Source organism: Mandrillus leucophaeus, unplaced genomic scaffold (assembly GCF_000951045.1).
Source record: "Mandrillus leucophaeus isolate KB7577 unplaced genomic scaffold, Mleu.le_1.0 Scaffold678, whole genome shotgun sequence".
Classification (NCBI taxonomy): Eukaryota; Metazoa; Chordata; class Mammalia; order Primates; family Cercopithecidae; genus Mandrillus; species Mandrillus leucophaeus.
The window spans coordinates 682,684-699,800 of NW_012107341.1; the positions used below are offsets into that span (position 1 = coordinate 682,684).

At 46.2% G+C, this 17,117-nt stretch overlaps 1 protein-coding gene across 5 annotated transcripts in view; it reads left to right on the top strand.

The window, feature by feature from the left end:
• Positions 1-15,605, top strand: part of GRB10 (growth factor receptor-bound protein 10) — a 191,792-nt gene extending 176,187 nt beyond the window's left edge. For all 5 annotated transcript variants that reach the window (XM_012002088.1, XM_012002089.1, XM_012002090.1 and 2 more), the window contains 5 exons: positions 339-455; positions 1,334-1,400; positions 1,623-1,710; positions 10,188-10,281; positions 12,575-15,605. In XM_012002088.1, the coding sequence (XP_011857478.1) occupies positions 339-455; positions 1,334-1,400; positions 1,623-1,710; positions 10,188-10,281; positions 12,575-12,721 (513 nt within the window). In that variant the 3' untranslated portion in view covers positions 12,722-15,605. The remainder of the gene's footprint in view (positions 1-338; positions 456-1,333; positions 1,401-1,622; positions 1,711-10,187; positions 10,282-12,574) is intronic.
• The last annotated feature ends 1,512 nt before the right edge of the window (positions 15,606-17,117 follow it).

A 17,117-nucleotide genomic window follows, 5' to 3' on the forward strand; every position in this document is an offset into this window, starting at 1 on the left:
TCACACTGGCTATCGATTTCTTTGATGTGTTGGAGTGCAGGTCAGGACCCTGTGAAGGACCACATGGTCCAAATGCTGCGGGTGCTGGGGGCCTCACCAGCAGCCTTTTTAATACTCAGGGAGGACTAGAATGTGTTTCATTCTTAAGAAGAACCGAAGGGGCCACTGAATTTTCAGGCTAAACCAGTGAATTTCCCACCTGAAACTTGGGGAGTTCAGAGGTAGAAAACGGGCATTCCCTGCTCCCCTTTCCTGACCGTCTTGATGATAGTTTCACGCCAAGACTCCACTCTGCCTTATTTCGCTATATTTTAAGAACCGTGACCTTCCCTTTTCAGCGCAGTGTCTCCGAGAACTCCCTCGTGGCAATGGATTTTTCTGGGCAAACAGGACGCGTGATAGAGAATCCGGCGGAGGCCCAGAGCGCAGCCCTGGAGGAGGGCCACGCCTGGAGGGTAAGGCCCCGGCCCTGGCCAGCCTGGAGGGGCTCCCTCAAGGTGGCAGCCCCACCACGTGGTCTTCTCCCAGAGAACGGCTCTATGCGGGTTGGCAAGAGGGGTGGCATGTTGGGTGGGGGTCCTCTGAGTTCTCAGCTGCAGGAAGCAGTTGGCGCTTCTAGGCCCCTTCCATGTTCCCAGCACCCAGCCTTTCCCCACTGCCCCCTGTCCCTGGGCTTTCATGGAAGGGACAGGAGAGGAACAGAACTCTCTGCCCACCCTGGCCCCCGTGCAGAACTGTTCTGATGAACTGGCAGTGGCTGTCTGTGGAGGGCATAGAGCCCAGGCCTGAGTGGGGCCAGCAGGTGTTCACGTCAGGGTCTGCTGCTAACAGCCTGGAGGCCTTGGGCTACTCCCTCACCCCCAAGGCTTAGGTTCTTAATCTCCAGGTAGAAAGACTATCACTCAGCTTCCAAGCTCCTGAGGCTTAAAGGCTATGTGCAAAACAGGAGCCTGTACTCTGGCATTTTCTGTACTTCAGCCTCAGGGAGTCCCAAGCACGGGAAGTCCAGCGCCCAGTGCTTTGAGAACTGCGTGAGTTTAATAGAAAGGCTCGTGTGTTTCTCCTGAGATTTATCAGGATGTTCATGGCGTTTTCATCGTATGTCTTCAGTGTGAGAAATAAGCATCTCTACTTCGGTACTGGGGCTACTAGAGATATCTCAGGGTGTTCTTAACAACTGGAAACCCTGAGCTCTTTGTTCTCAGGGGTCAGTGGGGGCTTCAGATGGGGCAAGGGCCCTTGTGAGCCCAGTCAAGCACCCGACCCAGTGCCCTGCCATGACTTGGTGTGTCTGTCTGCTGTCCTTGGTGCTAATGTGGAATTTCTTTTGCAGAAGCGAAGCACACGGATGAACATCCTAGGTAGCCAAAGTCCCCTCCACCCTTCTACCCTAAGTACAGGTAAACAGGCACATTGCCTGATGTTTTTGTACATAAAGAAAATCAAACAACACCCCCTTCACTCCCCCGAGCCTTACAAATTTGCCTGTGCCCAGAGTGCACCACATAAGCTGTAGCTGGGGGAGTCGGGGGCTCTGCGTTGATCAGAGTTGGTTGTGCTGTCAAGGAAGCCATTCTGCAGAGGCGCCACCATCCTGCCCTCCTCCTCTCTCCCCCTCACAGTGATTCACAGGACACAGCACTGGTTTCACGGGAGGATCTCCAGGGAGGAATCCCACAGGATCATTAAACAGCAAGGGCTCGTGGACGGGTAAGGAACCACCACTGATAAGAGCTGGTCTGCTGAGGTTTGATTGTGCTGGGAATCTGTTCTGTTTAATTCCTCAGACATCCTTGCTGGGCAGGCAGCAGTTTTGTCCTCATTTTAAAGAGAAGAAAAGGTAGGCTCAGAGGTATAAGTGGTACACAGAGCTTGGCCAGCTAGTAAGGGGCAGAAAGGGATCTAATCCGTGTCTGCCCAGACTGCATCTGTAATTATCCTTCACCTCTGGATGAAATCTGAAGAGGTGGACAACACAAACTGTTTTATCTTCATAAGATAGTGGGCAAATGGGAAAAAAAAATGCTTTTGCCTACACTTTTTGATTATGTACTATATGAGGTTGGTTTTGCTGAGAACAAATAGCCCCAAACCTTAGTGGCTTAAAACAACAAAAATCAATTACGTATGATCGTTGTTAGTTGAGTGGCCTTTCTCACCTGGGCCAGCTTGGCTGGGGCTGGACAGTCCAGGAGAGGTTCACTCGTGTCTGGTTGTTGCTGTGGGCTGTTGCCATGGCGATGAGTGACTGGGCATGTGTCTCCAGCAGGTTACTTGAGGCTCCCAGGCATCGCAAGAAAGGTTAGGCCCCACTTGAGAAGTGGACAAGACTTCTCAAGATTCTCTTGGCATCACATTTGCCACCATCCCATTGACCAAAGCAAATCCCAAGACCACACTTGAATGACCCTGGGAAGGAGCTAGTCACAGTGTGGATATAGGGACAGGGACGTGGGATGCCGTTACCACAGAAGGCCGACCCTGCGGAGCCAGCAGAGTCCTCCAGAAAGAGACACAGGCTGATCATCCGCCCTGAGGAAGTAGTTGCATCCACGTGGGAGCTGTCCCATATAGGGTCTGAATGCTCAAAATACAGGTTCCTGGAAGCTGCTAAACTCAACGAGTGATTCTTGTGTCCTTCGTGTTACAAAAAGTATTATGGAAATTTTCACATTTCATAAGTGTATAGCGAAACCCCACTTACCCATCACGCAGCTTCAACCTGCTAACTTACTTACCTTTCACACATTTTCTCCTCCTCCTCCTCCTCCTCCTCTTCAGCTCTCTTTTTCCTTTTTTCTCCTCCTCTTCCTCGTCCTCTTCTATTTTAAAGGGAATTTCAGAATCCTAAATTCTTGCCAGCAAGTACATCTCAGTACCTGTCTCTAAAAAATAAGGATCCTTTTGTTTTGATACAACTGCAATATTATTACACTTAACAAAATAAATAAGAATTTCTTGCTATCATCTAAACGCTAATCCATGTTCAGATTTCCCCAGTTGTCACCAAAAAAACTCCTTTAAATTAAATTGAGGTTATTTAAGGCAGGACCCACAAATGGCATTTGGATGCTATACCATTTCACCTCTGTCTCCTTGGATATGGAATAGTCTTTCTCACCACTCTGTTTTTCTTCTGTGTTTTTAAACATCTTTTGTTTGTTAAAGAAGTGGGTCATTTGCTAATAGCATGTTTGTGGTTTATTTTAATAAGTTCCTCTGTTTCCCGGATTCCTGGGGAGTGGTGGTCATGGTGTGATCAGATGCATTTCTCCTGCCTGGTGTCCGCTGGGTGCTCTGCTGCCTGGAGTGGAGGAGGCCTGAAGCCTGGCTGCTGTTTAATGGTGTTGGATGAGCAGAGGTTCAAGTGCAGCCAGCTGGAGCCTCCCCACCAAGGCTGCCATCCCCGTCCACCACATGGTTTTAGCAGCCCTTGGTGAACTTGCCGTGGTTCAGTATTCCATAGGGGTTCCAAAATCATCATTTTCTAATTCCTTCCTATATGAGCAGAAGTTCTCTCTTGCATCACATGTTTCTTGGAAAAAGTAGGTAAATGCCTGGATTTTCCCTTTACTTGTCAATTTTTAGAATAATGAGTTTGTGTTCTCCCACTTTCCACTAGAGGCAAACAAGGGGTGTTTTTGTTGTTAGTTTGTTTGGGTTTTGTTTAAACTGTCACTATGAACTTAGATTTTTGTGTTTGATTTATTTCAGTCAAAACCTCCTCTTCTTGATGCTCACTTTGCCCCTCATTGGCCAATGGCTTCTTCAGATTGCTTCCTGAGTTCTTTTGAGCTAGCATTAATGGTATTTGGTTTTGGGGTGACAAGATTTATTAAACTTAAATGATGCGTTTCTCACAGGGACCCTCATTCTTACTAATGGAAAATGGTATTTGAAGACTACAATCTTTTAGATCTTTGTAGTAAACAGAGCTAGGACATGGGCTTTTTTAAAACAAAAAATAAATTTTGGATTCGCGTTGATATTGCTAATTCAAATTTGAGATTACAGGATTTTTTACTTCTTTGATTTTTTTTTTTTTCCTCTGATGATCTCTGTTAATGGCATTAACTTAATTACTTATTACTTTATCAACACATAATATAAAATACATACATGTAATATCTTGAAAATATTAATGCTGATATTAATTCAGTAAGACTTGCGATTTCTTTGCAGTCCTTTTAATCCTTAAGGATTAATCCAGGCAGGTTACCTTAAAATACCTTGCCCACAGTCACTTGAAGTAATTCTGCTCTATGGTTCTGCCACCAAACTGCTGGGTAAATCAGGTTTGTTTGTTTCAGTTTCTCTTTAGTGTTTGCAAGCGGATCTGATTTATTTTCTTTTTGGTTGAATGTTGCTTTGTAAATTGCATAAAACATTTTCATGGATCCAAAGTCAGATCTATGAAATAAGGCACATGCCCTGTCCACTCAACTTTGCTTCCCAACCCCTACAACAGATAAACAGCTTTTATTAGTGTTTGTTTATCCATCTGTCATTTCGTTGTACAAATACCAGCGAAACGATTTTGTTTTCTGCCTCTCGTTAAGCAAAGGTAGCGGGGCTGCAAGTACCGCGCTACACAGTTCCCGCAGTCTCTGCGTCCCAAGGATCGCTCCACAGCAGCTCATGGCGATGGCCCACATCTCTTTTACACTCTTGGGTTTTCTTTTATGTACATGGAACATCGTTTTTTAAAATGTCCCCTACTGACGGATGTTCACCATGTTTCCATGCAAATGTTATGAGACACAGTGCTGCATTGTTTCATAATTTTGCCGTGTATCTTTGCTATGAGTCCTGAGAAGTAGGGCTGTGGGGTGGAAGGGCAGGGCCTATGTAATATGGTGAAATGTCACCAGAGTCCCTCAGCAGGCTTACCTCTTCCATCTGAGAGTCATGCTGTAAGCCGTGTCTCTCATGAAGGAAGCCGACCCTCATTTCATGTATGGAAGGACTTCTTTGTCTTTGGCAGTTCTGCACTGTTTACATTTTTTGTCCATTTTTCTAATCGATGAAGTTGCAGACACTTTTGTTTTTCCCACTCCTGAATCATAAAGGGGTACTTTATGTCTTCTTGTACTTGGATTCTTTTCCCCCCTCTCTCCTTCCTTCCCTCCACCCCTCTTTCCTTCCTTCCTGCTCTCTCTCCCTTTCTTTCTTTTGTCCTTGTTTGTTCATGTTTGGTTTTGGTTCAGTTTTGTTTCGATCCCAGATGCACTTGGCTTTATTTATCCTCACTGCTGGGTAAAGAATGGGTCTGATTTTATTTTGTTTCCCATGTGGCTTTACAGTTACTCCAAAACTCCTTACTTGAGATATCAGCTTTAGCACAGAGCAGTCTCTCAAAGCATTAGAAGCGACTCCTCCTCTAACTATAAAAATGTATGTTTCTTCTCTAAAGTTTCTGGCATGCCTAAGGAGAGAAAAGCCTAACGTTGAAATTTCTCTTTCTGTGACATTTTTGAGTTAGGGATGTCTGTGTGTTCTGGGGCTTCTAATATAGTGTATACCTGCTTATACCCCTGAACCACATCAACAGTGGACCCAGAATGTTCTAGGGGTACCACTGTTCCCCTTGCTGTCTGTGGGTCTAGGGGTACCTCTGTTACCCTTACTGTCTGTGGGAGGCAGCACGGGCTCACTTGGGGGTAGTGTCACTCTGCTGGAGAAATGGCATTTCCACAGGAGGCTTTATTTGGTGCCGTGGCTACTAAGTGTCGTCCCCAAGGCCAGGGCAGTGAGGATGCCCATCACCCCGAGGCACAGATGTTTCTGAACCTCAGTGGGGCGGGTGTGGCAGTCGTGTTCGAAGAAGCTTCCTGAGTGATTCTGGGATAAGGCCACTCTGTCCACTTTGGATTGGAAGGGCTGCCTTGGGGTGGGGTGGATTGCAGGTCAGCCCTGCTGGGCCATCTGCATTGTGTGTCAGCGTTTTGCTTCCCCCAGCCATGTTTGTCTTTCAAATTTTCTTGGATCAGAAAACCAGTTGGCGAGGCTTCCATCTTTCCAGACTTGTAAAGAGATAGAAGCATCACCTCTGTTACCTTCTGTTCCCCAAAGCAGCCTGCTGGTGCCACCCTTCTTATTCATCAGCAGGCATTCCTCTCCATCCTCCCTGGAGCCTTCCTTGTCTCTAAGGCTGTCATTTCCAGCTCCCGCCTTAGGCTGCTGGAGCGCTAGCCACACACAGAAATGTAGATAATGGGATCGATTCAGGCGTTAACACAGGGACAGCTCATCTTCCTCGTAATTCTTGGGTGGAGGGAGGAGGTATATTTGTATGACAAGGTAAATAATCCATTTCTAATCTTTACTGATCCCTCCAGAGATGATGAAGGCAAGCCAATTTAAAGAGTCAAACAACAAAGAAAAGAAAAGAAAAGCACCTTGAAAAACAGCGCAAGATTCTGGACAGATAATATAAAAACAGCATTTTCCATAGCTTTATTCTCAAATGGTATATGCAGTTAGAAAGAGACATCAGAGCCTTAAATAAGCCTGTAAGGTATTCCTGAAATCCCAGGATCCAGGCAGCTCCCCTCCCACCCCCACCCCCACCCACGTAGCTGAGAGTGTGTGTGCGTGCGCATACTCATGCTTTACCAACCCTGCACTGAATTTGCGGCCTGCTTCCTTCCTGTCTCGCCACCCATACCCATCCCAGAACTGCAGGAGAAGGATCTTTTTAAGGGCAAATCTAGGATAGTCCTCTCTGCTAAACAGTCCCACCCCACCCACAGCACCATGCTTATCCCCCCAGAGCCTGTGGATGCTCCCCCTGCCACGCCCACACTCATGGTCCAGCCCTACTGGCCTTCCTGCTGAGCCAGGGATCAACCCCTGTGTCATCTGTCTGTGCAGTCCCTCTGTCTGCACTTCATGCCCGTCCACATGTTGGAGAGAAACCTCTTCAGCAAAATTTGAATTATTTGAAGCTTTCTCTTCTCCCAACCACAGAAAAAGAGGTGTTATCTCCAGGACTCGTATAGCACCCTTGTAAGAGGGATATTTTGACTTTTCATCTGCTCTTCCTGCTGAACCAGGAACTCCTCCATGACTGACTGTGTGACCTTGGGGAAGTTGCTTAGCTTCTCTGTGTGCCACTTCCCTTATCATTGTGAAATGAAGATAACAGCGTCACCTTGAAGATAAATGAGTTAATATGTGCCTGAAACACTTTGCGTGGTGTCTTGCTTGTAAACATGGTCTAGATTGTTACTCTGATCACTGTCGGGTCCTGTCACCAGGGGCTCTTCATTCGTTTATGGTGGACTGGTGAGTGCACCATCCCTAGCATCCACTCTTAATAAAGACAAGAACTTACCTGGTTCTTGTCACTCCATTCTAGGCCATGTTTACAACTTCTGAGCCTGGTTAGTAGTCACTTAGCGTGCTTAGCATCTCACTGGGCGTCTTTCCTATAACTGCCATCTCCTTAGAAATCACTGGATTGTGGCAGTTGGCTGATTGCAGTATTTCAAGCTACCTTATATTGCGTGCGATTGTGCACAATGCTGTATGTACATCAGCCATAGTCTTCTCAGTGGTCCTGCAAGAGAAGAGTTATTCTGGGTGGGCGCGGTGACTCATGCCTGTAATTCCAGCACTTTGGGAGGCCGAGGTGGGCAGATCACCTGAGGTCAGGAGTTCGAGACCCAGCCTGGCTAATACCATGAAACCCCATCTCTACTAAAAATATAAAAATTAGCTGGGTATGGTGGCGGGCGTCTGTAATCCCAGCTACTCGGGAGGCTGAGAGGGAAGAATCGCTTGAACCTGGGAGGTGGAGGTTGCAGTGAGCTGAGATTGCACCGTTGCACTCCAGCCTGGGCGACAAGAGCGAAACTCTGTCTCAAAAAAATAAAAAGGAAAGAAAAGAGGTGTTGTTCCCCTTCTGCAGATGAAGAAATTGAGGCTGAGAAGGCAAGTTGCCCAAGATCATGAAGCTAATAAGTGACCTATCCAGGATTCCTGCTGATGCCTAAGCCATGCCGTTCTCCCCCCATAGCAGTCATCTCAGATAGACAACCTTCAGACATTCCCTGTAAAGCCCAAGCCTTTCAGCAGCCTTGGGACTTCCCAGAGTAAGCCTGCCCCTCTCAGGGGTGCACAGGCCTGGGCCGTGCTGCCGTTCACTATCTGTAGCTTCCCATCTGCGGAAGACAGCAGATAGTTAACAGCAGAGAAAGAGACGCCCCACGTTTTCCTCTAGTTAGAGCTGGAGCTCGGCAAACTTCTGGGTTTCAGAATAACGATGTTTTGTTTGGAATGATATGACTCTGACTAAAGAAAACAGGTCTTTGAGGTGGGCACAGCTGCCCAGCGTGCACCACCAGCACTCAGGAGAGGAACTGAATCTCCGTGTCCTCTCTCTGGCGGTGCCACATATTCCCCAGTAGGGTCTGAGATTCCTCCCGCCGTCCCATCTGGCCTGACCAAGCCAAACCGTGGAATCCCATTCTGATCGGTGTTTCCCAAAGTATATCCTGAAGAACACAAGGCCTGCAAAGTGCTATTTTAGAAAGGGTGGGGGGAGGTTTCTACTTAGGTAAGATTGGAAAACTACTAGACAGTTACCATGAATATTCACATTTTTAAGGCTCTGAGAAGTCCTGTAGTAAAATATATTTGTTTTACCCTTTCAGCATGGGATTTTTCCAGTCTTATTTAACTGCTTTCCATCTTCACATTACAGTCTAGAATTGGTGATTTTGCTGATGATTCTAGTTTGGTTTTGGATATATTTAAAGAGAGTTCCTTCTCAGGCCCTTTCTTCTTTGTAGCTTTCATTGGATCCTTCTTTTTCTGATGTATAACTATCTTTTCAGCTAACTCCAGATTTTTTCATGTAAGAGCAATGATTTTATGCCTTTTTTGTGCTATTCTAAGATTTAGAAAAAAAATTTTAAGGTTGTGGAAAGGTTGCAATAATAATAGGATGACCTGTACACACTTCGCCCAGATACCTTTATTAAGATTATAGCACATTTGCCTGATTCTTCTTAGTTATTTTTTTTTTCTTCTGAACCATTTAGGAGTAAGTTGTGGCATGACGTCCCTTTAATCTGAATTATTTCAGTGTAAAATTTCTAAGAACAAGAACTTCTATAACCACAATACCGTTATAAAAACCAGGAAGTTAACATTGACGCAGTTCATTGCCTAATCCATACCCTTCTTCCTAGTTGCCTCCTTTATAGCAAAAGAACATCTTCATCCAAATCTTCTCTCCCAGCACGTATTCATAATCTTGATCTGCGTTGTGAGTAGAAGCCAGTTCTTGTAGAGTGAGCCTGGGCTCAGCCTAGGCTCCTCACTCATGGTGAGATTCAGGCTATGCATTTTTGGCAGGAACACCCCAGAAAAGTGATGTTGTGTCATCTTCAGTACATCCTCTCCAGAGGCCCTCAAGGTCAATTTGTCTCATTGCTCCTGGTGGTAATTTAGACACTTGATGAAGATGCTGTAGGCCAGATTTCTCCACTGTAAAGCTATTATTTTCCCCTTTGTAGTAAATAAGTATTAACAGTACAGTACTTTGATGCCATGAAAATACTCTTGTTTCTCATCCACCTTTCATTTGCTGGTTTCAGCATTTGTTGAAGATCTTCTCCTTCATTGATTGTTACTACGGTAATTGCCAAAGGGTTGTTTTCGAATGCATCGTGGCTTTATTTATTGACTGACTTTCTCCTCAAAGAAAGAGCTTTGCCTTCTCCCCTATTAATTTATTTGCTCATTTATCTATAAATAACACTACAGACTCATGGATTCCGATTTTATGGGTTAAAATTCATTTTGATGCCCAGATTTAGTCATCCTGCCTCCTGTGTCTTTTTGACATGTCCTTATTATTCTTTGAGTACTTTTTGACATGCAGGCACAAAGTATTCCTACTTCATCCTATAGTTCCCCTGCCCTAATCCTGTAGTCAGGCATATCCCCAAGGAGCCCATGTTTTTTCCATTGGAGAATGACAATTCAGAATTACCATCTTGGTGCTTGCCTGGGGTGCTGTTGCCACTAGAGGCCACTCAGATGCCAAAGCACTGAAGCATTGGGGCTCCAAGCCTGTGTGTGTGTGTGTGTGAGTGAGAGAGAGAGAGTGTGTGTCTGTGTGTGATTAGTGCCAGATTTTAAAATATTTTAGCAATCAACTATTTTCCATTTCCCAGGCTTTTTCTCCTCCGTGACAGCCAGAGTAATCCAAAGGCATTTGTACTCACACTGTGTCATCACCAGAAAATTAAAAATTTCCAGATCTTACCTGTAAGTATTGATATTCTCAAACCAGTCCTTGTGGTTTTGTTTTCTGGTTTCATTCTTCATGCAGTTTTCAAGTTATAAACTGACAAGACCGATAAGTATCAGACAAGACCGGTAAGTTTCAAGCCCACAGGTGAGAAACTTTCAAGAGTTTCTTTACAGGTTTGTCTTTTGAAATTAGAAAACCATTTCCCTAGAAATAATCCTGAAAGTGGCGATAGGGTGCTGAGGCCCCCCTTGAGCCTGTGAGCTCTTAGTTGCAGCTGAAAGGGTACTGACGGGGAGGGTCAAGGTCACAGGATGGGGAGGTGGAGGAGAATTAGCTGAGGGCCCAGCAGCTGTGAGCACATAGGTCTGGAAGGCAGGAGCTGTGCAGCAGGTTTGCTTGTTGGCTGTTGGAGTCTGAGGAGTCTTGTGATTTGTCCTGGTGTGCACCAGGGCTATCCAAGAAGCATAAGTGGTGTCCCAAAGAGCAATTATGTTTCTCCTTCCATATGGTCCTTGGATCTAAAGACCTTTGAACAATTCCAAAAACATCATTGCAGATTACCTTAATTAACACTACTTTTTTTGACAAAGCACTTTATGTTTGATTTGCCTAATGTAGTTTACCTCTTGCTTCAGTATGCCACAGTTCAATTCTAGTTCATGATCAGAGTGCTAGATAGCGCCTGCAAGAATTCAGTTTAGTTGAGAATACAATACACAAAATTAATAGCAGCTGTTTACGTGACGAATTGATAAATTCTGCAGGTACCGATAATGTTTGTGAAATACATCCTGTGGAACCCAAACTCTACTGAAAGAGGCTGGCTGGATAGTTTCCTCTCAGAGATTCAATCTGCATGTCAGCAAAGAAAAAGCTCTGAGAAGGCTTTCATTAACAAAACTCACCTGTTTTACACAGTGGACCCTGGAGTTCTTCAAGCTTATCTGACCCCCAGGACTTTGTTATGATCTCAAGAATCATGTAGTGGCCTGCAGCCATGGACTATACAGGATGAGGAGGGTGTCTTGCTTAGCTTTTGTGAGCCAGGGGAAGGCAGCGTGCCACACACTGTCTTTTCTGTGGCCACTTGCTTCCTGCTGTGTGCTGACATCCCCACTTCACTCGTGAGGAAAATGAGGCTCATGGCTGTAAGTGGCTTTTGCTGCACCGCGCTGGGGTGAGGAACAGAATCTGGGATTGAGCCCAGCCTTCCCAGCTTCCAGCCAACCTTGTATGCAAATACAGGAATTACTATCCTAGGGAAAGTGCCTCATAGATGATCCTTTCTGTTCTTCTACTGCATTATATTATTCACTCAGTTGTTATAATTCCTTTAGCTCAAAATATAAAATGAAAAGTGATTGACGTTTTGGGCTGGATGAGTAAATTTAAAAAAAAAGGAAAGAAGGGAGCTTTCATGGTAGGCAGAGTATGTAATGCCCAAATCCTACAAGTAACAAAAGAACAGCAACTTGAGACTTAGGGCAATAAGTGTGCAGCCTCTGTGTGTGAAAACGGGCTGTGGGATGTGCTGTTAGCTCTAGCAGTGGTTTTGGAGTTACGAAGTGGTTCCAAGCTCATTAATTAGCCAAGCCTTAAAGCTGACCTGTTCCCTGTGAACAACGCGACCTCCTCATGCCGCACTGATCTGCACAGTACACTGTTCTGCACTGTACTGCAGTCATGCAATTGAAAACTCACTGAGTTAAAATAGGTGTTAGGAATATGGTTCTCTCTGGGAGATACTGTGGCATTCCCCTGCTTTAACAAAAATAACTGCCCAATATTCAGGGACCTAGGAAGGGAATTTACCTGCGTGAGCTTATTAATCCCTCACAGCCACCCAACAGTTGCTTCATCATGGAGCAGAGTATAAACCCCTGGGGCCTCAGGAGTTGGCTGAGGTCATATAGTGAGGACCCAGGTCTGTGCAGTCTTCATGGGACATGCTGTGTGCAGTGGGTACTTACAGGTTAACTGGTAAATATAATTCTCACGAGCTGGGTGAACTAGGGGCAAACTTCCAGCCCTTCTCCATGACCACCTCAGGGAGCAGGGGAGCTAGCTGTCCTCAGTGGTCTCCACAGCCCACCCAAAGTCTGTCCCTCGCTCAGGGATGTGGCAGCCCCCAGCACACACCCTCTGCTCCCCCGTCCTTCCCGCCTCTGGTGTTTTCTAGCCTACCTTGCCGTGTGTGTCCCTCTGGAATCAAATCATGGGCAGATGCCGCTGCTGCTGGCCGTGGGCCCTGTTCTCTTCCCTGAGGTGGCGGCCTCTAACCTGGCAAGTGTTCTTGTGTCTCTCCAGTGCGAGGATGATGGGCAGACGTTCTTCAGCCTAGATGACGGGAACACCAAATTCTCTGACCTGATCCAGCTGGTTGACTTTTACCAGCTGAACAAAGGAGTCCTGCCTTGCAAACTCAAGCACCACTGCATCCGAGTGGCCTTATGACCGCAGATGTCCTCTCGGCTGAAGACTGGAGGAAGTGAACACTGGACTGAAGAAGCGGTCTGTGCATTGGTTAAGAACACACATTGATTCTGCACCTGGGGACCCAAAGCGAGATGGGTTCGTTCAGTTGCCAGCCAACCAAGATTGACTAGTTTGTTGGACTTAAACGACGATTTGCTGCTGTGAACCCAGCAGGGTCGCCTCCCTCTGCGTCGGCCAAATTGGGGAGGGCTTGGAAGATCCAGCGGAAATTTGAAAATAAACTGGAATGATCATCTTGGCTTGGGCCGCTTAGGAGCAAGAACCGGAGAGAAATGATTGGAAATGAACTCTTGCCCTGGAATAATCTTGACAATTAAAACTGATATGTTTACTTTTTTTGTATTGATCACTTTTTTGCACTCCTTCTTTGTTTTCAATATTGTATTCAGCCTATGGTAGGAGGGGGATGTGGCGTTTCAACTCATATAATACAGAAAGAGTTTCGAACGGGCAGACTTCAAACTGAGTATGGGTCCCCAAATGTTCCCAGAGGGTCCTCCGCACCCTCTGCCAACTACCACGGTGTGGATTCAGCTCCCAAATGACAAACCCAGCCCTTCCCAGTATACTTGAAAAGCTTTTCTGTTAAAATAAAAGGTGTCACTGTGGTAGGCATTTGGCATGTTTTGTGGACTCAGTCAAGCAACCACAGTCTGTTAATCATTTCTCTATGCTCAGATGTCAGATCCTCTTGTTATTAGCGTGTCTTGTTCTGCACAGTGCAGGAGACTTTATTCCTTTGGAAAATTCACTGTTCCACAAACAGCAGGCTGAATGGCCTCGCCTCTAGACTGACGTGGGCCAGCCTCCTTGAGACACACCTGGCACCCGTCATCGGCCAGCGGTGGATGCTGCATAATCCACCTGGGTACTTTCAGCCTTGCGTTTCCACGGCCTTCAGCCTGTTCTAGAACGATCACTGCCTTACCCCTGCTGCTGCAGTGGTGTGAGTCGTTTCACGGCTGATGTCCCTCGGGGGATTAAAGGATCTAAAGAGAGAATGGCACCTGGTTGGCTTCGTGCTGTGTCTCGTGGGTTTCCATGGTGATAAAGACAAGGAAACGCTGCAGAGGTCACAGGCACAGGCTGATATTTAAAGATCTTTGCTTGCAGCCCTCCGTCCTGCTGAGAACCCCCATAAGCCAGTGAACGCAGAGCCCCTAGAGGCTCCTCTGCTGGCTTAGGGTGCAGAGTACCTCACGGTGGTTGTGGACATGGAAGAGTTTTGTCAACACAACACTTCCTCCCTGCTCCGGGAGATGAGTCAGACGGTGGCTTGAGTTGTCACTTGGTCCCCTCCGCCCCTTGGGTGGCCCCCTTTGCCATGTCCCCTTAGCTTAGTGATCAGGTGTGAGAGTGGCCATTTCCTTACCTTTAATCCCTGCAAAGCAGAAAGGACTCCCTTGACAAGGAACAGACTACCGTGGTGAGCAGGACGATTTCCTTTTTCAAGACAACACCCGCCTGGCTTCTCTGAATCTGTGCTAGCCACGATATTGCCCCAAATCCGCTCCCACTGAAGTGCTCCCTAAGGAACAGCATTTCTCTGCTCGTCAGTCAACCCCCATAGCCTAGAGCAGTGTCACGAGCTTCAGTAAGGCCAATCAGCTGGAAGTCAGTGTACCATATAGTAACACTGTATTTCAGTTTACAGACCACACTCTAGCTGTTTTCCATGAAAGGTATACAAATAAAGAATTTTTTAGCAAAACATGTTTTTAACCACCAATGCTCAATTGCATTTTCTTCCTTTCGCAGCCAGTCAGTCTTTCGAACTATTGACAGTGAGATAATTCTCGTGTTCACACCTGGCGGCAGGCTTCACTATAGGGACGGACATTGCAGTTACACCGCGATTCCTTTCTCTTCACTGGCTCGAGGTAAACACTTTCCAAGGAAAAACAACTCTAGGATTTCTTTTTTCTGTGTACGTAGACCAGTCCCATCAGTGTATAATCTCTCTCTTTCACGCCTCTCTCCAATAGACAGCTTGTATTTGCAGTATTTCATATTTATAAATATGCGTTTATTTAAAAGGAGAACAAAAGCTTGACTCTGATTCACAGTTTTGTATGTAGCTGGTTTGACGTAGTCTTTTGTATTTTCCCTGCCGAAGTGAATTGTTGGAGAATGTAAACCGCCTCCGTGCGGCAGCAGACTTCCTAAGGCCCCAGCTCGCTAGCCTCGTGCTGGGCGGCTGGGAATTCCACCTGAGAACAAGTCCCGCAAACCGGGGACGGAAGGACATTTGACTTTTATTTTTGTATTTAATTGACATGAATGTAAAGGGGACAGCTCAGGGTTGTTTTGGAGCCTGTTGACTTTGTATCTCTGCCTGTGATTTTCTTTTCTAAATGAAACTCCATGTAGCAACCGGGATGAAGTTGAGAAGGAAAACGCCAAATGCTTTGGTTATTAGAGTTTAATAGGTAAGCTCTGTTACACTAGGTGTTAGAGTTCCAGAATGTTCTTTTGTTTGCTAAACCTTGAAGAAACATGTGCCTCAGCCTAGATGTTTTGTCTTCTCTTTTCTGCACTTAATACCTGACAGTGTGACCGATCTCTGCGCCTTTCCGGGGGCGGGCCAGCTGGCGGTAGATTTGTGATGTCACAGTGCAAACTGCAGCGACTGTAAATCGGCCTGGCGTGTATAAACGTTTTCAGGGAATGCAGAAGGTATTAATGAAGAGACAAAACCTTTATTCCATGTGCTTTGCTTCATTCTGTACATAGCTCTTTGGCTCGTGAACCTAATTGTAAACTTTCAGGTATTTTTGTACAAATAAGGGACTGATGTTCTGTTTCTTGTAATTAGAAATAAACATTAATACAGTGTTCTTCATTTTCTATTGCTGGTGATGTCTGTTTCTATATTTTAAAACACTGGCCAATCACGAGGTCAGGAGTTCAAGACCAGCCTGACTAACATGGCGAAACCCCATCTCTACTAAATATAAAAATTAGCCGGGCGTGGTGGTGTGCACCTATAATCCCAGCTACTCAGGAGGCTGAGATAGGATAATCACTTGAACTCGGGAGGCGTAGGTTGCAGTGAGCCAAGATTGCACCATTGCAGTCCAGCCTGGGCAATAGAGCAAGACTCCTATCAAAAAAACAGAAAACAAACAAAAAAAAACACTGGCCTGTCATCCATTGAAAACCTTTTGAAATGACTTAGAATATTAAGAACACACTTCTTACCACTAGCTAGAGACTACCACAAGGACTCCATAGCTGTTTGGGACGTGTCACACACAAGCTTGCCCAGCCCTGGTGAGACACCAGACTCTTGGCTGCTTAGTGCTCCAAGGTGGTGGCAAGACATTCTCAGCCGACCTCTCCTCCCCCATAAAAATCACAGACCTCAGAAGGTTTCAGAAACCGTCAGATACCCACACAGGCTTAAGAAAGACCTTAAGAAACTCATATTCACCCTTGAGCCCAATTGGTGTTTTTTCCACTGCAGCGCGACAATTAAAATGTCAAGAGCCTAGGTTTTCTAAGCAGGCAAACGACTGACAAAGTAAGAATAGATGCCCATGATTGTTGCTTCTCCGGCCCTCGCCTAGGAGGATCTTGGCTGACCTACTGACGTGACATTTGGGCCAGACTTGCCATCTCTCGCCGCCTCCCTGTCACACCCTGGTCAGCTGAAGGGCGTGTGCATGTTGTCGCCAGCTAGCCTGGTCTACCAGCAGGAGGGCCCCCGTGCTGTGTGGACTCTCCTGTCATTTGTTTTCAGAATCTGAATTCTCAGTTTCTGGAAGCCCACCCTCAGCTTCAACAGACAAGGAGAGCCCAGGGCAGGTGGGGACCCACCGGGCCAACCGCAGGTGTTGATCGTAACACCAAAGAAGCTTGTAGGCACAGCCACACAGAGCCAGCCGATGGCCTCCCAAGAGCACACCCGTGGTACAACACGAGAATGCATCTCACTGCCTCCAGCACATTCTTCGTCGGTTTTCACAGCATATTTTGAGTGATTAGTAAAATTATAAAAAGGGATTTTGTTTAATGATAAAAGCCTTAGCTTCTTAAGTGTAAAAAGGTAAAATATTCAACATCTTCCGATTGTAGAATGGTAAAGGCAGCATTGCCCCTTTTCATTTTGGAAGTTATACAACCTTAAGGGCAGGAAACAAAGATGAAAAATCTGTCTTTGACAAAATTGGGCTTCATCTGCCAGCCCCAGTGACCATCCACAAGATGGGCTGCTTGGGAGGCCTGCAAAGATCAAGCAAGGGCCACGTGACAGGGTGTCCATGGCTGCTGGCCTCAGCACAGCTAGCAAAGGGCACTTCAGGATGAGTAGTGCCCCTCGGGGAACTCGGGGTCCTCTGGAAACAAGGAGAAA